Here is a 25,760-nt window from a genome sequence, read left to right on the forward strand (position 1 = left end):
AATTGGCATGTACACTTTTCCAGAGCCACTTGCATGCTTCTCCCTTCTATTATTCAGTATCACTGCTTTTACCATTCTTCCAGATGTTTCTGTTGCTCAAAGTTAATAGAACTTAAAGTTAGTAGAAAGCATTGCCAACAATAAAACATTGAAACTAACACATTAGGTTAAACTTGTAACAATAAAAACGTGAATAATTATTTTCAAATACTGTCGCAAATTGGAAGTTTTCAGCAGTCATTGAACATAAGTTCCTTACAAGTAGGATAGAATACAGCATTACGTAATGACTTTATAACTGAATGACTGGCTCTTTTTTTTTCCCTCCGTTTACGATCCATATTTTGTCAATGCAATCAATATGTGATCTGGCTAGAAAGACCTTTAAGTTTCTGTAACATTCAAGTCTAACCTTTCATGACAAACTCTTAGAACCAGATGTCATAGAACACCACACACACAACTGCTACCTTCCTTCTTGCCTGCTCTGAGAAAGAACACATCACAAATAACCCCTGGAAGGTCTTACTAAACACATTCATCTGTATATGAAAGCACCCATTAAAAATAAAGTGTTCTTTTGAAAATAGCCTTCAAAGCTCCAGTGCCTGAAAAGGAGTACTTCGTCACGTCAAATGCATGCAAATATTTTCATTATTAACAGTTATAATGCTATAGTTTATCAAGGATTTATACAGTCCACAAACTGAGTTCCTTAGGAAACGAAAAATCTTTGCTTTATTTTAAATCTTTAGTTTAATTTTAGATATGCAAATTACTTTCCAAAATCTGGAGTTAACCAAGATAAAAAAATACAAAAAAGTTTCTCACCTTTGTCTTTATGTAGAACTGCGATGACTGGTGAATAGGCAAGTCTATGAGGCTACTGGAATTAGTAACACTGTTACTGTTAGCATGTTCATCTTCTCTACTGCTGTCATCAGACTGATCAAAATCATCACTCTCCTGGTCCATTTCCTCCTCCTCTTCCACCTCTTCCTCTTGATCACCAGCATGTTCATCATCATCTTCCTCTTGGTTACAAGTGGATTCTTCATCCACTGTAATAAGTCTATTGTTATTTTCTTCTAACTGTTCTTGCTGGGATTCACGTCTGTCATCAAACCCAGATTCTTCTCCTCTTATCTCTCCGTTCCTCCCAATGTGCTGTTCCTCCTGTTGTTGTCTTTGCTGCTGCTCCTCCTCTTCTACAACCCGATTCATCTGCTCCTCATCTACTTGGCTTGAGGAAGCATTAGCTCGAAGAGATCCACCAGTTCGTCGCCTCTTGCTGCCCACAGAGAGCAGTTCCTGATTCATTTCCAAAAGCCAGCTTGCTACTTCTTGGACCTTGGCTAGGCTATCTGAAGATGCAAATGCTTTCACATTCTAAAGAGATAAAAAAAGAAAACGTGGGAATTTTTAAGCTGTGTTTTTTATTATATCAAGAGGCATAGAAAATTATTACATTATTCCCAACAATTTCCAATTCCTAGCAGTAATTTTCATTAGTCTGCACATAAGTTTTTTCCAGTTATGTATCAATTTACTATCAGGCCAGTCCTTCCCACTACCATACAGTCTGATTACAAGCTCTGTAAACATTGGATTTTTCAAGTTCAGGTGTTTTTCAAAACTACTTGCCCTTCTTGAAAATCCACCAGAATCATTAACACGCAATAGTTAATTTATCAAATTACATGATATCATTTGCCCAAAACTGGACAATGATCATTTTCAAGTGTTATTATATATTCCCTCTCATTTGATCACAGACTTGGCTGTTGACTTAGAATTAATGACTTGGTTTTGATCTTACATCATAAGACCAGGTCAAGTATAACTGAAAGTTTCCTGCCTTCTTAATACAACTTCGTTTTAATTAAATAGGGGGGAAAAGGGAGAGAAAGAACACCTACTGTAAAATGGTCTTATCAGTGGCAAGGCTTAAATCAGCCACAAACACACAGCAATCACGAGCCCCTGCAGACCAGAAACAGTGTATGCCTTAACAGACTAAAATGACTGTGAGCAACGAGTCCATAACCTAACAAGCCACAAGAACGGTTAGGTAAGAGCACAGAGATTGCTCAATTTGTGTACACATTAAGGAAACTGAATAAATACTAATGTCAAACATCAGGAGAATTTTCAATTTATGCATCCAGCTACGTATGTGGAGACAAGCAGGACAGAAGAACAGAGGGATATAACACCATTTAGCTCTGTATTAAATTTGGCATTCAGTTTTCCAGTTCTACCCTTCCTCCTTCCCAAGCACCACTTCATGAATCCAGCTGCCCAAGATTCAAGGGCTCTGCCAAGTATGTGATACTAGACATGAGCTCAACTAGCAGTCAAGTTCAGGTTCACAGGCTGCAAGTGAAAATATGTGCCAGGAGAAAGTAATCAGCTTTTATTTGTAGAATCTCTGTTCTCAAGTGTACGTATAGCACATCACAACTTGACATGCTAAGCTCTGAGAGATTCACAAAGTACAACACTGTGCAGAAAAGGAGCACGAGTGCCCAGTCTCCTCATAGCAGAGGCAGTGAAAGACTTAAGTTTCCCTAAGCATTTCAGTGAAGATACTCTCCAACCCAGTACTCTCCCCGCCTCTGAAGAAAAACTCTTTGAAAGTCTTCTAGCAGTCATAGGGGTTTGCTTTTACTTTGAGGTTCTAGGTTTTTTGCTTGTTTAAAAAACACCAAACATTTAAACAATTAAAGACATCACACTTATTGCTGAGTGGGGAGGAAAGTAACAGAAACCACAGATCTATTGTGTTGTGATGTACGAGTCACAGAAATTTAGATATGTTGTTAAAATCTTGTTTGAAGAAGAACCCACAGATAAAAATCTTGCACACTTATCTCCTCTTCTGCAGGGAAGCAATCCTTCAATCTCAAAAATGTGGCTCTCAAGTTTCTACAGTCTAGCCAAGTGACAATTGACCCCAATAAATCCCTACGATCTGAGAAGCCGAAATATGTGATCCAAGAAATTGCTGCCTAGCAATTAGTTCCCATCCACGGAGTAGAAGCTAATAGTAAAAGATAATTACGCTGCACATGTCAAGACACAGACATGAACAAAGCAGAGAAACCGTTCAATTCTGCTTTGACCAGTGGAATAAAACTGTTCGGGCACTGGGATGTACATGACCCAAAACAGAAGCTGACGATGCTAACCTTGAGTGCAAGAGGCATCAAAAGACAATGTGCTTAATTTTCTGTATGCACTAAGTAGCACTTCAGAAAAATGTCATTAAGAGAGTACTTACTAAGTACTTAGCTTAGTAAAAAGTTTTATTTTTTTTCCCCTAAAGCCCTAGCATAGTAGAGTTATGTTTAATCGCTCCATTTCCCAATCAGTAGAATTTGTGTATACAATCTGAGTTGAGTACAACTTAGGAGGCTTAGTAGGTAGTAAAGGCATTAAAATATGGATGTGACAACAGCATATTTTACTCACAAAACGCAAAAAGATTTACATCTTTAGAAGCAATAAATCATTTAAAAATCAATTTTAAAAGGAACATATAAGAAATTTAAATCTTCTTAATCGAGCCATTTTAACTTCTGCCACAAAAAATTCTCTAAATAGAAATCAAGTCTAAAAGTTTTAAACACATCCCTTAATAACAATATAATTTTAAATATATGCACCAATTATCTGTTCAGGATATACTTTAGAAAGGTGCAAACTGTTTCCATAATTTAAACCTTACTTTCAATTTTTATCAATAAGCAACATGAAAGGTCTGTGTGAAAATAATGAAGTAATAAATACATCCAATTCTGCTAAATGCTTACATGACAAAAATAAGCATTGTTACTGTAATATGTAGTAATGATACTGCAGACAACCAAATGAGCACATGCTAGTTCTTTTACATATTATTTCTTGACTTTTTGTAATTTTTTTTTGTAATGACCAATTCACAAAGTTAGCTTCAGCCATACAACTGAACTTCAGTTCAACTCTAAATCTAAATGAACTCAACTTGTTTTTTGTTTTTTTTTTTTTTACTAGAAGCCTGTAGAATCCTTTATCAAAAATTAATTACAAGCAGTACTAGATCAGAAAGCATCAATACGCAAAGAGGTGATACATTTGCTGAAGCACAGACGGATGTGCATTATCTGAGAGATTTGATAAATTGAAGCTGCCTTCTGTCAGATAAGTGCTTTCAGAATAAACTACAGCCAGCTAATATGCAAGATGCAATCATTTCCAGATAGAAGGTAGATAAGAAACAGTACAGGATCATTATTTCACAGAACTACATATACAAAACAGCTACCAGAGAACTAAGATGTCATGTTTTCACCTGCTGCAGGGCCTCCTGCATGTGCACTCAGAGCCTCATCTCTGAATCAGCCACTCCCTAAGCAGACGGGTGAAGCTGTTGCTTTTGTACCCACCTAAGAGAGCAGCAAGGTGTTCGCATAGACACCAAGGTACAGCAGGGTAGTGGCAATGCCTGCGTGAGCATCAACACACAACTCATTAAACTCTGTCAGCAAGCCTAGCATGCAGCTTGCAGGGAAATTTTGTAACACTTTCGCTGCGTGGAGAAGCAAAATAATATGGAAAAGCATAAGACAAAAAATCCCTAAGCAAAGTGGAAGCCCCAGCATGGAGCCAACCAGAAATTCAAAGTTGAAGACCATTTCTCTACCTACATTCCACCATAAATGTTGCTAATGCTGAAGTATTCATCTTTATCCACTACGCGCACAGGAAATAGATTTAAAAAAAAAAAAGTAGCCTGGAAAGACAGTTGCTCAAACCACTGGTAAGAAACAGGGGGACATTCCTCAGGCCAACCTGCCACCACAGTGCCAGCCCCAGGCTGATGCAAAGGACAGCGCCTCTTTGAAGGGGCAGGTGTTGGTTAACACTTACACACTTGTAGTAATGGAACTACCGAAATACCAGGAAACCTCAGAAAGTACTGCCAGTTTTCTATCATTCCATTTGTATCACTTGAAACTAATTAAAATAGAAAGGAAAAGGTGTAGAGGCAGATGACAATTGGGAGGTAATACGGGATAACCAACGTGCCTTCACCAAGGCTAAGTCCTGCCTGACCAACCTTGTCACTTTTTATTATGGCATAACTGCATCAGTGAACATGGGAAGAGCCACTAACATCACCTATCTCAACTTCAGCAAGGCCTTTGACACCATTCCCTACAAAACCCTTCTCTCCAAATTGGAGAGAGATGGATTTGGCAGTTGGACTGATCACTGGACAAGCAAGATCATACCTAGAGAGTGGTGTCCAGATACAGATCAGCTACGTCCCTGAGGTGTCATTACTGAGCTCTTTAATATCATCATCAGTGACATCAATGGTGGGATTGAGTGCACATTCAGCGCGTTTGCACCTGATGCCAATCAGTGCACATACAATTGAGATGCTTGAGGGATGGGATCCCATCCAGAGAGACCTAACCAGACTCCAGCAGTGTGCCCAGGTGAATTAGAGGTGCTCCTCCAATGACTTCTGTCAAATGTACACCCGACAGCATACCAAAAAATAGATTAAACATTCAATAAATTTTAAAAAAAGAAAACAGACACCGCTATTAATGTTTCCTGTTCAAATTTAATTAAGTCCAGCCGCCTCCGCTCTTCTTGTTTGGCCAGTTTTAGTTACCTCTCCTCCCAACCTTTTATCTACCTTCTCAGGCTTTTCATCAAGACAATGCATCCTAACTTCTCCTCCTAAATGAAGGAACACTGGAAAGTGATTTAAAGCTAAGTTTTCTTTAACTCTGAGTTGGAAAGACAGTGTAAGATTCATCATGTAATACTAACTTCCTTAGTAGATACAAGTGAAGCGCATAAAACAGGATAAAACATGAAACAGTACTCAAAATCCACTAGACAGTAACACCACAATTAGTAGCTTAGGAAATATGAGTAATTTCTATGTGAGTTTACGTATATTTACTAGTGCTTCAGTAGAGTATAAGGAAACATCACAGGTAGGAGATCTGACTTTTCACAGGCAAAGGTTGACAAGAGTTTGGGCTCCAAGTAGCCAACACACTTACTCTGTAGGTTATGATAAAACATACATGACTTGGTCTTATTACTTTATACAGATGCCGGTATTTTATACAAAGAAAAATCAAGAATCCAGCGCTCACTGCATTCTTCAGTTCATCAGCTATACCCATACTAAGGTTACAACCTGCATATGTCCAAACCCTCCTTAAAATTCAACTGAATCAAAAAGAACCTCTTCTACTCAACAGGTCTTTATCCTGTTTGTGCAGGAAGAATAAATTTTTTCATTTTATGGATCTACCACTTTTTCTGCTCTATACTTAACTCTTCCACAGTATTTCCATATGATCTTCATTTCTATACTTTCAACATCAACACAGAACATTAACTTTTAACATCTACCACTATTAAGAAACAAAGAACACTGTATAGCGTGTTGAAGCGAGTGGATAAAACCCTCTTCAGCCATTATGGTAAAATCCTGGCCTCTTCAAGCCAGATTCCCTGAACTCTTACAGGCAGTGACAGTGGACATAAAATCTGCAAAAGGCACCATGTGCATGCTTGTTCTGTAAAGGCAGGCAGACATAGATTCACCTACATCAATCCACCTGTGAGGTTCATCCACACACACTTTATAAAATTTAATAGAGACTCGCCCACAAGATTAATCAACACAAAACAGGAGAACTGGAAACCACAAATCTTTTATATAGAACACTTCTGTGCAACAGAAATTCTTGTATTTGAACTATTTGGAAAAAAATGTGCACATCTCCTTGCTTCAAAAAGGAGAAAAATATTGTAACAAAATCAATTATTGATTCGTGTTTTATACAAGGTATGCTTTGACCTTAAAATTTGACAATCAAAAAATGAGAATCATTGCAAAACGCCATGAAATAAGCATGGAGCGAAGATAGGAGGACAATGGACAAGTGATCCACTGAGGATGCTGCTGAAAGAGTCCATCACTTAGTAATAATTGTATAACATTAAAATCCTAAGTCGTTGTCCTCAAAAGGTATATATATATCCCACACAACAATTACCAACACAAATACAGGGTTACTGAAGAAGCAGAGTTCACATCTGAGTACCAAGAATCCAGATCAAACACCTTAGCTCCCTAAAAGCCAGGGCCAACAGTAATATCCCAAAAGTTACTCATTTTTGATTTTGTATTAGGTAGAGTGAATGTTTATAATTCACTATATATATATATATATATATATATATATATATATATATATATATATATATATGTATATATTCACAATATAAACACCATTTTAAATCTATGAAATACACTGTGAGAGGTAACAGGAGATAATGCTCAACAGCATATCTGAATATAGAATAATATCTGAATAACAGAATATCTTCAGCTACATTAGTAGGGCAGCATACAGTGCTAAGGAAAGTGCTGAGACTGGAAAAAAAAGGCAGGCAAAAAATTATACTGCCTTCAAATTTAAAGATACTATTGCTTACTTAGCGAAGCCTAGAAATTTAGCTATGGGACCATAACAACTCTTATTTATGCTAAATACAAAGAAAACATAGAAGTTCTCTCCCCAAAAACATACCATTAAACATCACATGACAAGGGTGACAGCTTTTACAAGTGCAGGACAGTAAACAGTTCTTAAAACCTGTTAGTCCAGGAAACACGGGGCTTGGCTCAACCTCTCCTGCCCCTCCCCAAAAGTAAGTTAAAGGAATTCATGTGTCTGAGGTTGTTGTGATAGCTTTCCAAGTTGACCGCAAACCTCCACAGTGCTCAGCATTGTGTTCACCTCTTCCGCATGATTTTCTGCCCTCAGACTAGGAGACCTATAATATGAGTACCAAAAGCCCTCAAGGTCAGTTAGACAACTTCACTAACAGTAAATGTAACATGAACGCATACGGAGACCTTCTCACCTGCTTGGAAGAACAAACATTTAAGATGTTTTTATGCAGCTCAAGGTCTTTTATCTATACGTAGAAAGGCAGAGAAAGGAGGGTCACAATCCTGATCTCACTTCCTGGAAAGAACTCCAGTAAAGCCATGCTGAATGCATATCATAACACACTAATTAAGCTCTAGCTTCCAACAGAGGCAACCAAACCCATAACAACTGCTCAATAGCACACTATTTTAAATAAATGGGCAAAATGGATATTGTTCAGAAACAAGTAGTTTGTTTCAAAGTATCTCACTGAAGTAGCTGAAACATGATGATTTCATCTAATAGGCAAGAAGCAACAATATCCAACCATTGGATGCTGAAATCAGAAAAATCCAAATGGAATTAAATACGAGAACAGCTACTCACTGTAACAGCTTAGTAGGAAGACAGTAAACTTATCACAAGTCTTAAATTAGAAAAATACTCCAAGTTTAACACGCACATTTAAAAGCTACGGAACACTATGCACAAACACAGCTACCGGAGTGCCATTAGCCTGCCTCTGCATCAAAACACACACAGGCAATCTCCTCTCTACTCCAGGAGAGCAGATGCAGGTGAAATGCAGATGCACCGTAGAGTTAGATCAAGACTACCAAACTTAATGTACAGGGCAGTAGCTGGCACAGCCAAAACCATCTTAAGGTAAATCCTTCTTCAGCATCTGCAACAGTTTGGAAACATAGCCTCAGGGCAGCAGTGACTTTCCAACAGAAAAAAACCTATAAACTTCAGCACTGCATTAGGCTGAACTGCTTTCTGAATCCATTCACACAGACTGGTACCTAGCATGGTGCTGCTGTGCAAAGCAGCATCGTAAAAGCAATACACAAATAACTTCCAAGCACAGCTGCTCATTATTAATGCAAAGTATTTGAAGGTAAAAGCAAAACAGCATTTGGCAGCACTCGTGCTGCCATTAAGATGCTAGGTCTAAAAACCTCAAAGTGATTTACGGAGTACCCAGCTGACTTCTCTGTCTCTGTTTCTTTCCTGTCCACTAATCATAAAAGTCATTTTGGGTCCATTTCCCCAAATTATGGGTTTTACTGATAGTGAACTGCAATTTTAGCAGATGGCTGGTGTCAGCTTCTGGCAAAATGGTAGCATGATTTCTTGGTCAGAATCTCTAATTGAAATGTTGCAGAAGTGCAGCACAAACAGGCATACACATAGAAATAAAAGGTTAATTTGGAACAGAAGAGGTGGACAAAATAGGTACAATTCAGTTGAAGTGGGGGGAAAGACCTCGAAGACAGAAAGCAACTGTTAATTTTAAAATGAATTTAATTAAGTTTAAATAAAAGGAAGGAGAAGAAATTAATATTAAGTACTAAGTTAGTACTTAGTAAGTACTAAGCTCTTCTGTACCTCTGAACTGTTTGAGATGAACAGCTCTAGTGTATCATGACAGCACAAGAAGCTGAAAACACACACTTTGGCAGAAGACCATTCTACTGGTTAAAAAAGAAAGGAAAACACTGTAGGACAGAAGCTGAGGAAAGCATGAATCAAGGCTGGTGACTAGAATTCCAATATATTTATACCTAAACTATTAAAAGTGTTTAAAATTCAGTATCTCCCATTTCAAGCAACTTTAACGTTTCTATTTGCATTTTTTATTTTCATCTGCCTGCTCATTAAACAAGTTTAAAGGATTATTATCTATAACTTTCAGCTGTTATGTAGCCCTAATTGCTAGGGGAAAAAAAATTAAGTAATTCTGTTAGCACTGCTAATGCAGCTGGGAGTAAAAGGCTGCAATATATTACAGACAAATTGGTTTTTGTTTGTTTGTTTTGTTTTTATTTAAGTTTGATTCAGTAGAGTTATAAACTGAATTTCTGAGATAAGGTAGCTGGGGATCAGGTCGTGAAAGAAATTATACTTCATGCCATCAACACAAGGCACTAACACCAGTGTGTTTTATCATTTTGAGAGAAAAATACAGACCAGAACCATTCCCATGAGGTTGCATTTTATGAAGAATATCTATCTGTCCACTGCCCCAATTCTTACCTTACGAAATGTTCAGCTGTGTGTATTCAATCTGATTTTGTGCAGTATCCACTTGGCAATATTGGCTCAGTTTAAATACTCAGTTCTTAAAGATGAACTCAAGAAACGTACTTCGTACAGTTAGTCAATGGATTCATTAAATGCCTTTTTTAACAGCATCTGATACCAAGTCTTAGATATTTTTTTTTCCCCTTTTAATAAAAGGAATACAAATAAAGAAGAACAGCAGCATTTACCAGGCTTGCTGAAATCTGTTGTTAGTTTGTTTGGTTTCTCTGCATCTTTCACAGAAGACTTAAGTAAAACAAGGTCACAAACTAGTGGGACACAGCAGAGCAACTCCCTCTTAGCATCTCACTTAAGAGCAAAAAAGTAAAAAACAAAAATTATGGTTTCCACACCGCATTGAAAACAGCAAATGCTTTCTCATTAACCTCACATCTCTAGAATGCTGCTAACCACACACTGGCTACTTTGCACTATGTTCTCTGCATCACTGGGAGGCTTTCCGGCAGCAGATCAAAGCTCTAACCTTGCAGAACAACACCGTGCCTGCCTGGTCTGAAGGAGGAAGATAACCCAACCCATCAAAAAAAATTCTGGCCTCTGCCCAGACAGACACTTAACAGGCTCCAGAGGAAAAATGGAAATGGTTGCAATTACTGTTATTAGTTTAATGCCCTTAAGAAAGCTCTCTGTGAATCTTACTCCAGTCACTGATTAAGAAGCACGGTTCAGCAGTAGAACATTTGGATGAAATAACAGGTAGCAGAGACAGATCTTTTTCTGAGACTAACACCACATAAATGCTATTGCCCCTCTGCCACAGAATACTGCTGGCAAAGCCCCATCAGCAGCCGACTACCCGAGAGTCCCCAGAGCCCCTCCAGACAAAGTCAGGAGAGTCAACGAGTTCACCAGTGAGAGCAAACAGACACCGTGCTGCCAGCCCACAAAAAGCAACTAACGTGACCTGTTCTGAGGATAGCAGCCTGGACACCCTTCCAGGGCAAGCAGCCCTGAGGCCAATGAACATATTTACAACTGCAACATGAACACCTACTCAGAAACTTAAGTTCTCAATAAAAAAGCCAAATTTCATTGCTAGCATTATGGATCTAAGCTTGGCTCTTAAGGCTGATAGAAGCCACATATTAAAGTCATCAGCCAATACACCGGCCCAGCAACTTGCTCTCTTTTGAACTCGACATAGGAACTGCAGAGGAATGGCTGTGTTACTTTGCAGAGGTCAGGAAAATGTTAGGGATGCTTTTTTTTTTTTTCCTTCAATTGAAAGCTAGTGTTATGTTCTCTTTCTTCTCCACATCAACATGGATACATCAGCACAACTAACTCACCGTAGAACATGAGAAAAAACATGCCAGTAAAAGCTGCTTGATACTAACTTAGCAGCATCCACACTGCAGAACGACAGGGCAATGAAAGCAGGAATAGAGAAGAGACTTCTGCTGCCCTGAGGTACACCAGTGCATTTCTTCATACAATTCTTTTATGCAGACACTCTTGCTTTAAACTCACTTTAGGAAGAATGGATACATCTGCCAGAGATTATGTCCACAGCGTGGTACAGATTGAACTGACAACTGCAGCAGCATTCTTCTTGGAGTACAGAAAAGCTTCCTAACCTCAACATCATCATATGCACAAAGTAGATAAGGAGTAAATCCTACAAAGTTAGTGTGGAGGCCAAGCACCCAAATCAAATTAAGCCGAAGAGAAACAAGCTCTCCTTTGAATTGCATTTCTTTTCTCTTCCATATCCTTTCCCAAACATCGACAACTGAAGTCTTCAATTTTATTGTTTGACTCATTAGCTAACATCACCCATCAACATTTACAGCAACCACTTAAGTAAATTTCAACATTTCAGAGCTTTTTTCCCCTCTCTTTTTTTTTTTTTTTCCTTTCTTTTTGACAACATGTATGAATTGAAATGAGGCTAGTCTTCCCACTTGTTAGCGGATGTCTGAAGAGTTAAAAAGGCATTTAAGAATCTTTTCCTAATACAGACTGCTTTAAGTCTAGGATGGACAATATTCAGAAACAGCATCCTCAGCTTCTGCCTCTCTTTATAAATTTGTTTGTGTCACCTGCCTGACAACGCGGAAAAGGAAAGAGCTACCAATTCTAAACAAATGCCTTTCATCAGCCACCATAAGCGTGTGTTTGATACAGTCTGCCGTCTCACCAAAACACCACTATGTCAGGGCTACACACATGAACCACCGCGTCTCATCCTGATGTGGAAAGGCTCGGATAGTTTATTTGCAACAGTGAACCCGTCAAAATGGCAGCTGTAAACTAGCAGAGGCCCTTTACTACAGGGCAATCCATCCTCCTGATTTTTCAAGGGTGCTGTCAGTGCAGATGCATGCAGTTGAAGAGAATCGCTATCCTTCTAGATAGCAGTCGAACAGCACCAGCTGTATTGATCACAGAGCCTGCTACTCCCTATGCAGACCTGATGTCTGTCCCTGCTGCTATGTCAGGTGTACACTGTTGCAAAGGTCAGCTGCTATGCTACACAGTTGCCACTCAGTTCTTAAGACATCAGCACATTTCTGAAGCAAGTAGATGAAGTTACTTTGGCCTCCATGAAGGGTGTCTTGATGTTCTCGGAGAGATTTGTCAGACAGCTGATAACAGGTGGAAATCTAAAGCAGCTGATATGGTACAGTCTATGAGAGAAAACTGTCTCATACGTGCCACTTACAGCCTCAAAGAGATAGGAAAGGGAGCCTGAAGAATCTAACGCAGAAGAAAACAGAACGGATCTCAAGGATACAAGGAACAGGTAGGGCACATTTCTATGTTGGTCACGCGTTTTCTAACAGACGAAAGATGCTCAGTAAAGAGACATGTAAAAATACATGACCCAGACAAAATGTTAAGGCCAATGTCACATTATTTCACAATACTGTTCTATCTCCAGCACATACATGTTGAGTTGTTTTATTTCACTACAACTGTTTCCAATGACATAATTCCAGTTTGGAAGACTTGCTGAATAATACTTTGGTTAGCAGTAGCTGTAGCACCAACAAGAACAGAGTGTCTGTACTTGCCCTTAAGGGAAAACCTGGCTGATTAGGTTTTGTCTTATGATAGGCACAGCTTGAAGACTGTAAATTGCTCCTTACAGTAATCACTTGCACTGCAACAGCCCAAGGCTTTTTCTAATGGTAAGGCTCTCTCACTGAACTCAAGAAGTCTAGTCCTAAACTGACGAAAACAGAATATAGTATAAACCAAGCTGACAACATGATGTCCAATTCATCCACCATAGCTTTCACACCTATTTCTGTCTTAATTTTTCTTACAACCTACACTGGGCTTCCACATTCTCAGATGCAAGGCTGATTAATAGATGGTACCAATCTATCCAAAATCCAATAATCACTTTGTGGTCACCAGAAAGTCAGAGCTAGATATCTGCTCAACAGAAGCTTCATTACACAAAATAATTACAGATGAATTAAGGTATTTACATTTCCATTTCAATCATTTTAACACTTGAGAAATATCTGGCTAACAAATTTTCTTCCTCCAGTAAGAATCCAAGAGAGAAATTGGGCTTTGAAATACGCTTGCATTTCCTAGTGGCATCACTTATAGATTTCAAAGACAAACAAGAACATACTTCCTATTCACTGCGGTACTAATACACTGGTGTTCATTCTTATGAAATTCATAGTCATTCTCAAAGGTATTGTAGTTAACATGGGGCAGTGACACCAACAGGGACTACAGATCTGCACTTTCTACTTAGACTGAGACAAGAATACCTTTCCAAGCTAAACCATCTTCAAGGGCAGACACGGACCTGAAATCCCATGCTCCTTAAGTGCTTCAGGTATCTTGATTCAATATGAGAAATAACAACCACTACAACAAAAGCACCAACTTTTGCAAGAGTAGGTAATAACTCTTAGAGCTATCAGAAACTAAGTATTTTGTAAGCTTTCTGGAATAAAGCGCACAAGATTTATTTTGGATTTATTTTGCTCACGTTTCCTGACACATTAACTAAGCTGCTCAAATAAACTAGAAAAAACAGAGGTGTAGGTAGATGCATAAACTCTTCCTGAGGTGCAGTCCAGCCTCTCCTCAACCTGCTTATCACTGTATCCAACCAGATCCCCTGACATACCTGTGCACGTAAGCATCATTAATCCGCTTGAGTCAGAATGAGCCAGGTTAGCTTAAAAGTTTAAGTTCTTAGCAAAGCAGATTTGTTTTGCCTGAAATAGATTAGAAAGCAACTGCACGAGCAGTACCACAATGCAATTAGAGACATGCACCCCAGAGTCCCAAGGGAAATGGCTGATGCAGTCACCATGCCACTCTCAATGATACTTGAAAAGGCATGGATGTCAGGTGAAGACCCTTCTGACTGGAAAAAAGACAACGTCACATTCATTTTTAAGAAGGCTAGAAAGAGGGGACCAAGGAACTACCGACCTGTCAGCCTCACCTCTCTGCCAGGGAAGATTACTGAACAGCTGTATGGTGCAGCTGACACACCTGAGGAACGGGATGCCGTCCTGAGGGACTAGAGAGACTGCAGCAGGGAGCCCAGGGGAACGAACCACAGAGGTGACATAGAGACCAACTGCTACCTTCCACTTCTCCTTTTTAAGGAGAGAACAAGTTGCAAGTTTGATGAAAATGCCCAGTTTTGTCCAGGGAAGAAACTATTGTTATTTTGTTCAGAAATGAAGAACGGAGTATTGGTCAAACTGAATTATCAGAATAATCGTATCTCATAACCCTAATTTGTAGGCTTCTTCCTTTGGCAGTCATTGTCATAAACCATCATTCTGAGATAGCTCATGAGGACAAATTTTCAAGTACAAAAAAAAGGCCATGCAAATACCCAGATTGCAAACACACCACAGAATTTACTACTTGGCCAAAGTACTTACCTCCCAAAATAATTTTACTTCCTAAACTGCTTGCAGTAACCTCATAAATCTAGCCAATACAAAACAAGTCTACAAACACAAGCGAAGACATCACCAATCCCTTCTAGAGAGACTTTGAAGAGACATTCCATTTAAGGCCACATATGTTCCACAACTGCTAACTATGACAAAAGGTCTTTTGAAAGATAAAAACATAGTGGTTTTGCCACAATTGCACTACATACACTCACATCTGCTTCTGTTCTGCTATCACTTACTTATTTACTTCTCCAGAAAGGTCTGAGAAAATAATTTTGCCTAAAACTCCTTATCTATGGACAGAAGGCAAAGTCATCAGTTTACACAGAAGAAGACCCTGAGATGCAGACACACAGGCAGGAAAGCAAGACAATTTCTATTAATATCCAAAACTAAGGAACTGAAAACCTAACCTTTTGACATTTCTTGAAAAATATCCTTTAAAAAATAACTTTCAGGTTAACAAAATTGTGGTACACTATCCAGGGAACAACCAAATGTGTGATGTGTAAAGCACTTAAAGCATCCCCTGGATGAACAGACTATCATCAACCAATCAATAACACTTTTTTTTGTTTGTTTGTTTTATTTGTTTTAAACAAAGCAGAGATGTGGAGGAGAGCAGAAGGTAGGATGTTCCATGTACATGCAGTAAGTTTGGCATGTCTGAAAACCTAGTGATTTCTAACTACAAAATGCAGTACCATCGTTGAGGAATATGGGGTGCTCTTATCAAATCCTCATCAATACAGAGATAGCTACAGAGTGTTCACAGATGTTGTAATAGGTTGTAATAAAGCAGAAGAAATAGGATGCAGGTCAATCTACATCAACTGAATTTCTTCTATTCTGGCAGCAGCAGTGCCCATTCTCTACTTCCAAGACAGCTAAACACAAAAGCCGATAAAATCAATGCTTGTGGGTCATATATTCATTTATATTTTATAAAGGAGTTATTATAAGCTTACAAGACGTGATGAGAAGTCCAAAATATGTTGTTATTTTGAGAAGTATTTGCAGTTGTTTATGACCTGTCATTCATTTGCTTATGTAATAACCACATGCATGCCAACTGTATGCTTCAGCAGTAATAATGAAAGACAGCAGGGGTAGTGAAAGATGGTAATTAAATGGCATGTCAAAGCTCTGCCCTTTTGAGAGAAAATTGGAGGGAAAGTCAAGTCTGACGTATCTTTCCGAGTATTACCATACCCTGTGAGCGGATCTAGGAAGTTAATCTATCCCTGCTTGTTTATATACGACATTTACCCTTTCCACTAAACAATACCAATAATTAAGTACATTTCTGAAAACAGTTCAAGTCTAGGAGCTGTTTGAGAAGCACAATACAGGTTGCTTCTTAATGTGTGCATCACCTGCGAATAGGTTATAGTATGTAATGTAAAATCCAAATACAGATGCTTCCATTTGCCCAAGTACAGATTTGACAAATGCTAACCAGGACTTACCACTGTCCATAAACAGATAACTCTCCAAAGAGAACAAAACAAGTCTCTCTTGCACAGTGGAGTCCACCATCTATGCTTTCTAATAGACACATTTGCTTATCAGAATTCACAAACCACAGATCAAGAGAAGGAATATGGGGAGAAAAAAAAAAAATCAACACAGTTGCTTGCAACATATAGATTTGCTGCTTGCTGGTTCCTCAAATATAGCAAGGAATACACAAGGAAATCGGAAGTGCTAACACAGGAAAGTGGGACTTGCTAATGACATGACAGAAAAAGCATATTTTGAACAGAAATCTGAAATTTAACTCAGAAGCTGTATGTTACAACTGAGAATATTCCAGGCAGATGTGACAGCTTAAAACTAGAAGTCAACTACATATACAGAGATAGCAATGGGAAAAAAAAAATGAAGAGTGGATTAAATTATACAATATAAGGCCTCAGATGAATTATAGATAATTCATTACTAGATACAGAGTAAACAGGATCAGATCTGTTCAACGCCTGTAGCCAAGAAAGTGCATTATTGATCTGCTGTATTATGCAGGGCTAGGAAAAAGTTGACGACTCAGGAATAAGTGTTCCAGCATATCAATTTTTATATTTAGCAACAGCTGAAACAAGCAGAAATGGACACTTCATAACATTAGTACTTGATTGTTTATTTTATGCTTCAAGACAAATTGCATCCAGAAGAGGAACATCTCACGAAGTCAAAAAACTCAACTCCTTAATTTAATTATATTTAAAGCTTCTCTTACAATTGAGATGAAGGGATTCCAAGCAGCATTGTCCTTGCAACACAGTGATATTGTTATGAACAAGACTTTCCTAATAGAAAATCTAACAGTCAAGATGTTAAACCAACCAAAAGAACACCAACCAGATTAATACATAGAACAGCTGCAGCTCAGCATGAAATACCAAAATAACTTGAGACAGACAAATCATTTATTCGCCACAGCCAACTTTTCAAGATCGCAGATTTGCACCGCAAAACATGGTCCAAGTATCATATCATCAATGTGGTAAAAAAAAAAAAAAGGATACTCAAGCTTTGTGTGGCACCCTGAGCAAAAACTGAGCTACTTAAACTCTGTAACAGAGTTGCAACAGGATACAAGAAAAAAGCCACTGACTCAGTAGACATGCAAAAACAAATTCAGCTCTAGTACTAGAAGACTGCAAACAAGAGGTTCTCTCATATCTAGTAATAACAATAGTTTGACTTGGAGACATCAATAATTTTTATGGAATAAAAAAAAAAAAAGATAGCTTAAGCAGTTCTCTGACAACTCTTTTTTTTTTTTTTTTTTTTCCAAAAACTAAAGGTATAGCTGCATTCAAATGGCATAAGTAAATGCAAGAAAACTACTTGTGAATAGAAGCAGCACATCCTTCCTGTTTCCCCCTCAAAAAGCAATGCCAACTGCAAGTGAAGCTTGATCTGCCACCTACATGTCATCAGGACATCCACCACAGCCATCCTTCCAGAAGCAACAGCACAACATTTAAGTATTCAACTACCTAAGTTTTCCTGTTCAGGAAATTAGCCATACATTTGCAAAGCTGCACATGTTGATAAAAGAATTTTTCAGATGAAATGGCTAAAACAAATTTATAACAGCTACGCAGCCAGTGAACTACCATCATCTTTTTATTTCTCATATACTCCGTCAAACAGATACTTGTTTTAAGTGTTTTATTTTCTGTAGTTCCTAAACCTAGAGTTTTAATTATCTAAGTCAAAGATCAACTACAGACATTGGAGTAGCATCCACCTCATTCAGTATACAGAGACTTGGTCCACAGACAATTCACACAAAATCCCAGTCCTCTCCTCAGGAAAAATGGAATTATTCTGGCATATTTTTCTTTCCCCCACACATTCAGTCCATAACCTTTAGTGATAGAAGATGCTATTGTGTTGATTACGTTCACAAATTTAGGTTTCCTATGTCTCCATGTTCTCTTTCAATTATAATTCCCTTGAGTAATGTTTGAGTAACAGAAAGAAGAAATTTTACTTTTTGGATTAGCCTACTATTTCACCAACTTAGAAGGATTATGTTACAGCACCATATGAGGTTGGAATAACAACAGTAATTCATTATCAATATTGCTATAACAGAATTCAACTTGTCATTGAAAACAAGTTTATCTGAGGCAGTAACAGAAATTTTCTTTTCCAAAAATCAGGCAACATTTCTCATGCCACTTTTTCTCCTCAGTTTGTGTTGCTTTGAAATAAATGCATTACTTTCTTATTTAACCCTTTTCCTACTAAACAAAGCATGCTTACTAACACATAGCATAAAACACTCACCTACTTCAAAGGAGCAGATACGCATCCAGGTGAAAACAAAGAATTGGAAACATCAAGCTTAATCAAGACAGCCACTATGCTACAGATCTCTCAACACATAAATTACCCTCACGTTTCTTGTTCAAGGCAAGAGCATAGCTGGCACCAACAATAGAATCTTAGTAATTGTTCCAGTTCAACTCAAGTACTTTCCAAAGGACGGGCAAGACTGGCTCACCTATTTAACTCAAAATTTAACGTACGTTAAGAAATACCACAGCAAGCCATCTTACTGTTACCTTTTAAGAGACTACAGACAGGAGAGCTGCTCTAACAACTTTCAAAGAGAAGAGCACTGCTAAGGAAGTAAGGTCTAGCCTGCAATAACTGCCATCCTAATTCTATCTCGTCTTCTGTTGTTGCTTTTTATCTTAATGATAGCATCTCTTAATGCTAAATTTTCACTGTGAAGAGTAAGGAGTTTCTCAGCTACTCTGTAATTTCCATATTGATTCTTCAATATTTCACTTAATTTTTTTCTAGAGACCACACAGGAAATTTTCCAAGTGTACTTCTTACATTAGCAGACATAAAAGGACTCACATTAAAGGCTTGTTTCATAAGTAACAAGAACAGGAGGCTACCGGCTTTTAGCACTTCTGTAATCCACTGCAATTACACAGACAAGAAGTCACCCTGTGTATTAGCACTGAGTGAAACAGCCTCTACTGACATACAGATATAAAATCCTGTACCCACTTGCTACTGCCAGCACATTCAAGTACATCAGATGACAGCTGAAGTACTCAGGACAAAATAAGACCTAGTTGTGAAAATCTCCATATATGTTTTGTCCTGAACTCACCTGGATCTGTAAAACAAACGTTGCACTCATATTTCAACACATGTAAATGCCTGAAAAGGTCCTGACTAAATTTTTTTTGAAGAGATTAAGAAGGAAAACAACTCTTAATGCTACTGTTCACTCTTTTTTATAGTTTGCCTTTATGGTTAATTTCCCCTGTATTTTTACTATCTAAGAAAAATTAGCTGATCCTTCTTCACTCAAGAAGAGAAGAAAAAAAATGCCACCCCTAGCAAAGCTGACAAGTAACAGCTATTACAAAACATTACACTACCCTGCCGAGCCATGGCTAGTCAGGATCTTTGCCCCTCTCGAGGAAAACAGTCCCTGTCCTACAGTGAAGGTTTCGTGGACTCTGAAAGTGTAAGCCTCCTCCCTGTATTCAAGTATGGTGCAACAATTGTGGTACAAGACTGGGTTTGGCATTTTTAGGTAACTTTTTTTTTTTTGCCTTTTTTTTTTTTTTTTTTTTTTTTGCATTTTTTATGTACACCTAGCTGGTTGGAAGGGGTGGAGGTATCCCATTCTACGGCCACAAACATAATCTGAAACGCTCCAAACCCAAGTCTATTTCTTACCTTTGGCAGCTGCTTACTCAATGGAACAGCTCACAACCATCAAGTGTGATTTACAGCCTGATTAACAGAGATATAAAATCATAAGGAATTTGGAAGCAGACTACTACTGGGAAAAGATTTTCAGGTAAAGCAATTACCGTTACAAAATAGTGAAAGGATGGTTAAATCTTGCATAAAGCAACACCTTTAAGTCAAAACTGAAACATAAGAATCTATTCGTGTTCTTCATAAATAAAAACATGTCTTCTGTAAGTTTGTCCAGAATGGAAGCAACAGTCACCAACGTGGCCAGGAAAGTTGTGGTCCAGGAAAGATTATTTTAAGTTGCAACTTTTGCATCTTTTGAATAGCAATTATCTTCAAATGCAGTATTATTTATATCCCCCTACCAATTTCTGTACTGAAGCTCTGTAAGGATGAAGCTCAGACAAAATATTTTAACTACTCATTCTTATAAACTCAGAAATGCCAGCAGTACACAGCTAAGCAAGATGCTTAACATACTTAAAGAACAGTCTGTGTACAGGGATCACAAGATACATTTTTACAGAAGAAGCTATCAATGAACACATAAAAAGCTTAAAAAGCCTTGGTTACAAAAATAGATTGTGTCAATACAATATTGGAAAGTCTCCAAACATATCTGTAAGTATGTCTATACGACAGCCATTGCAGCTTTCCCATTCTCCAAGATGAAAGCTAACAGCAGATCAGCTAGCATATACATATATAAAAAAGCTATAATTAAAAAAAAAATCAAGCCTCAAATGGAATAGGTAGCAACTACTGATGTTACTAACTTGTATTACTGGGTTGCTAACTCATATTTTGTTTTAAATTCAGCTGGCACACCACAAAAATTCGGATGTATTGCACTAAGGCAGCAACACGATTTTCACAACTTAAGATACCGAATCATCACTGTATTAACGATATATTTCTAGGTAAAAAGAAAACCATTAGTGACCTATCAATCATCAGTAAATTCTCACTCAAAATTATAGGCTGCCACAGCACCAAGACAGAAAAAACAAAGCACTGCTTCCCTAGCTCCTGCACTACCACTCAGTCCATGTTGGCAGTTTCTTCCTTTCATTGACTTATGTCATCTAAAACTGCTCAAGAAATAGTTTGTTGTCACTCAAAATATTGTGAGAAATAATTGTGGCAGTGGGTAGAAAAATGCTTCTGTGTATGATATGAATATACTATAATTTAATTATATTACTCCTTGTCTTGAGTATTGAGTATGGGCATAAGCAGCTGGAGGAATGAGAGGCAAAATTTGCATTCTTTGAAAAAAGGGTAGAAAAAAAGGGACAAACTGACTATTACTGAAAACAGTGCACCTGGGAAAGTAGAAGCAATGAAAGTGACCAGGGCAAGCAGATGGAGCAAAATAGCTTGGAGGGAAAAAAAAAAAAAAAAAGCTCAGGTGACAGCTGCATTAGCTAACGCACAACCCCCTACAGCTGGCAAAAACACTACCCAGGTACTGGTGAAGACATGACAGAAAGGAAACTGAAGGAATAAGGTCTACATTTCCAAAAAATACTATAGAGACGGTGAAAAAAACAAATGCTTACAAGTTAAGGTCAAGTTTTTGTGTTATTTTTTCCCCAACTCCAGATGAGAGAATGAATCATTATTTCTTTCTGCATATACATTACAACAGTCTCACTTTCTTTTTTGTGTCCTTAGGGCCCGTATATGTATACATACATGCCCACAGAGCACAAATGTATCTGCTGAGTTTTTTTTTCTCTCATTATTCAGTAGAAGCATAATAAAATACGCCCTAGAAACATCATGTTTCCTGGGTTGCTCAATGCTATGGTACACATGGTATGTTTTGCTGTTGACTGCTTTATCTTAGCAACATACAACATGAAAGCAATTTTGTCTGCCATTTGAAGACAGATTTGTGCTTTAACTTTGCTAAAGTTAGCTGCATTGAACTTAACTGTGATATAAACTGTGAAACCAAGACCATAGCCATGTTAGAGCTCAGAGCACTGCTACACCACAGTTTCACCTCTTCGATCTCCTTTGGTTTTGTTCTGCTGTATTTTTATTTTTGTTTTGTGGGGCTTCTGGACTGTTTTCTGTGCTGTGGGAGACATTCCCGCCCAAGCAGTTCCTCAGCCGTGCTCTCAGAGCATGACAGCTGTAACTGTGCCTTTCCCAGATAAGAAAGATAATGAAGCAGACCTGGAGTGCTTCACTCCTTCATGAGGAGGCTGGGCAAGCTCACCAGCAACACTCAGGAAAAACCAACTCTTGTTCCTTCATGCTCCAATCGTTAGGGAGTATGATTGAGTTCTGGATCTTCAACCAGTAGACATCTCATGCACAGTAGTTCCAACAGCTTTAATTGCAACATCAGAAACTGTTTTGTTTGTTTGTTTTTACCATGGCTTTAATGTTTCTCATATCACCAGAAAATAACCCCAACCTCCCTCTGCATAAATTGCTTCTCTATTCATACACAGTCACCTCCATATAGAAAACAAGACAGCTGAGATAGTCATTCTCTCATTCTCATCAGGTCCTCCTGAGAGCAATACAATGTTGGGAAGACAGGAAAGGAAGAAAAAAATTAAGGTTTAGGAGCTGTTGTCAACTCCATAGAGATGCCAGAGAATGGTTCCATGAGATCTACTGCTCTAAGATGCTGAACAACAGTACCTCAAGCAAGCAAACAGCCTTAAAAACTCTGAAAACAGTAGTTACAGAGATAAAAACTGTAACACAAAGTTTTAAGCTTTCATTAGCTCAGATGCACCTGAGTAGTCCTAAGACAATGAAATATCACTGAGTACTGTGAAGGCTACGGATATGCCACAAAACAATTTTTATTGCCAGTATTAAGCTGTGATAAAAATAAGGGATTTAAAATATAAATGCTGACACAACCCTAACTACAGTGTTCTGCACAGCATAGCAGCATAGCTATAATTGAAAAAGACAGCCTGCATCAAGTAAAAAGCTTCAGTGCAAATCTTTTTAATAGATCAATACGGTATCACCAGTGACATCTCAGAAGGGAAGATAAAGGTAAAAAGAGTTGTCTTATGGAATTAAGAAAAAAATCATATGTACTAATGAAAAAATAAATCTTTTGAAGTCTCCGGACAATAAGTTGTTAAGCTTACAATTTAATGCTGCGATTATCTGCGAAGTATAATGTACCAGCATGCAACATGTTTGCTTCTCTACTTTTCTTCCATTACAATGTAAGTGCAAAGACAGTTTAGGGCATATTAAATTAAAAAAAAAGCTTCTAAAACAAAGAAAAAAAAACATTGTTAGAGAAAGTTCTGTTGGAAATTTCCAGAATAGAAGCTTTGGAAAGAAAATGTACCAGCAAAAAAAAAAATCTTTGCAATCACTTTATTAAACAGCGCTTGAGCAAGTACAGCATTCAGCTTACAAGGTGTAAAATATTTTTAAGCAACTGAAAGTCTCGCAAGAATGATCAGAAAGGTTCATACCAAATCAACCTTACTCTTCACGTATCCCTTCTAACAACTTCTTCCAAGGCTGAAAGTCAACAAGGTAATAGCCACAATAAGACAAAATTCATTTGCAGGAATTGTCAGGAACACAAAGCTACCAGTAGGTAAGATGATGTTTGGAGTGTGTTACAAACCAGCCAAGCCCAGAATGCATGCTTGGTTTTGCTCCAGTGATATTTCTGCTGAAGTCTGAAAGCCTCCATTACCATGGAGGCATTTCACTCTCTATGGTTTGCTGCTGTCTTGCATAACTTAACGAGCAAAAAGTAACATTTCTGAGGGACTATGGAGTTAGCACTATGGAGTTAACAGGAAAGTTAATTAAACTGTATACAAAAATTAGTTTGATTAAAATTGTCAACATTTAATCTGAACCTCTAGAACCCCACAGTCTTTAATACTGCTTACAGGACTGTCTGTGCTGTAGCACTTGTAATGCCCTTGGTAAAACAGTGATGGTACTCAAGTCACAATTTAGGATACCAGCCTGTTGGAATCAAGAAAATCTACCAACCTGGTAAACCGTTCCAATCTTCCCCCCATCCTAAATTTAACTTTGAGCAAGAGGACACTGCTCTCTCTTACACTGCTGTCCTTCTGATAATGCCAATATTGATAGCAGTAATACGATTCTACTGCTAAGTGCTGCTGTTTACTGCACAGCCATCATTTTTTCCGTTATACCAACAGTGAAAAACAGTACCAAAGAAGTTATGTATTGCTGGTTTGGGTTTTGTTTGTTTATGTATGTTGAAAAAGAGACAAGTCACATGACCTTGAGAAAGACCACAGAAAATTGAAACATCAATACAGAAAGGAATCATTAAGAGAGTTAATGGATAACAGGACAGATGATGCTGGGTGATGGCTCTGTAGTGCTGAGGAGTTTGCATCAAAAGGATGAGGGAGATGCTCTGAGAGTCACTGCAGCTCAAGCTTGTGTTGCAGAAGGAAAGGAAACCTTGGCTATTCTGCAGCTGGCCAGCCCAGATGACAGGATAGCTCCCCTGTCCTCAAGTCTGTTCATTCTTCCCCTCTCCTCCCTATGAAGTTTCTCAGCATGCCCCATCTCACACATACTGTAACCTTCCTCCTTTCACTTCCTTATCCTCACCTCTATCCCCTCATTCAAACAGTGCAAGAGAGGAGTTTTTGATTCACGATTATTCAGAAAAAACTGCTGATATTTAGATATGAACTTACTCTGAGGGTATTCACCATCCATGCTACCTTCTTTCTGACTGCAGAGGCATCTCTTTGAACAGACAGCACCATGACCCTCCAGCTTCCCAGCCACAAGACCAGGTGCTCACTGGTGGGAAGGCACAACTAAGCAGAGATGCACAAAGTTAATGAAAAAAGCACAAACCAGCTCTTTCATGAAAACTGTAGGCCACCAGACCTAAGAATTTAGCAACTCTTCTCTCTCCCATTATTTTACAACTACACTAAGCTCTTAATGCAGGAAGAAGGCATGCAATAGCACAACTGAAGGGACTACAAGAAATGCATAGTGCCTCAGCCTGCTGGAATACTCAATGCCCTGACTATAAGGCCAATGGTTTTCTTCGGTCATAAACAAAACATGGAAAGCTGGGATCTCCACAAAAACAGACTTGAAGTTTTAGTTCTTAAATAGCACGTTCAATGAAAGCTAAGTGTGAAAATGCATTTTCATGGGAGCTTAAGTTTATTACAGTTCTTGACCTAAAAAGGTAAATTTAGGCTATTTTTTTGTGGTACGTACCTAAATAGATGTTTTCTTGTAACACAGCTAGTCATTTTAATAAAAGGTTTTGATTTTAGTTTGTTTGTTGCTTTTTTTCTTTTTTTAAAGCCATTAGCTTTACAGAGATAAATTTAGCCCAGGGGGAGTTGCCAAGTTCCTTTTAGAACCATTAGGACTGCCATCTAAACTGCAGAATTACGATCAGAAATTTTATTTGTGAGAGAACAAAGCCTGACATTCAGATCTCACGATAAGTTTCTGAAATCACCATTTTGGAGGGTGGCTGGAAACAAGCACGAAAACAAATCCTAACTCTAGCTGCTGTGTT

At 38.2% G+C, this 25,760-nt stretch overlaps 1 protein-coding gene across 3 annotated transcripts in view; it reads right to left on the bottom strand.

Annotated features, from left to right (window-relative positions):
• FBXW7 (F-box and WD repeat domain containing 7) overlaps nt 1-25,760 on the bottom strand; it is a 162,052-nt gene that overhangs the window by 96,421 nt on the left and 39,871 nt on the right. For all 3 annotated transcript variants that reach the window (XM_085222212.1, XM_085222211.1, XM_003205441.5), the window contains exon 2: nt 832-1,389. In XM_085222212.1, coding sequence (XP_085078338.1) covers nt 832-1,320 — 489 coding nt within the window. In that variant the 5' untranslated portion in view covers nt 1,321-1,389. The remainder of the gene's footprint in view (nt 1-831; nt 1,390-25,760) is intronic.

This window comes from Meleagris gallopavo, chromosome 4 (genome assembly GCF_905368555.1).
Source record: "Meleagris gallopavo chromosome 4, MGAL_WU_HG_1.1, whole genome shotgun sequence".
In the NCBI taxonomy this organism is placed as follows: domain Eukaryota; kingdom Metazoa; phylum Chordata; class Aves; order Galliformes; family Phasianidae; genus Meleagris; species Meleagris gallopavo.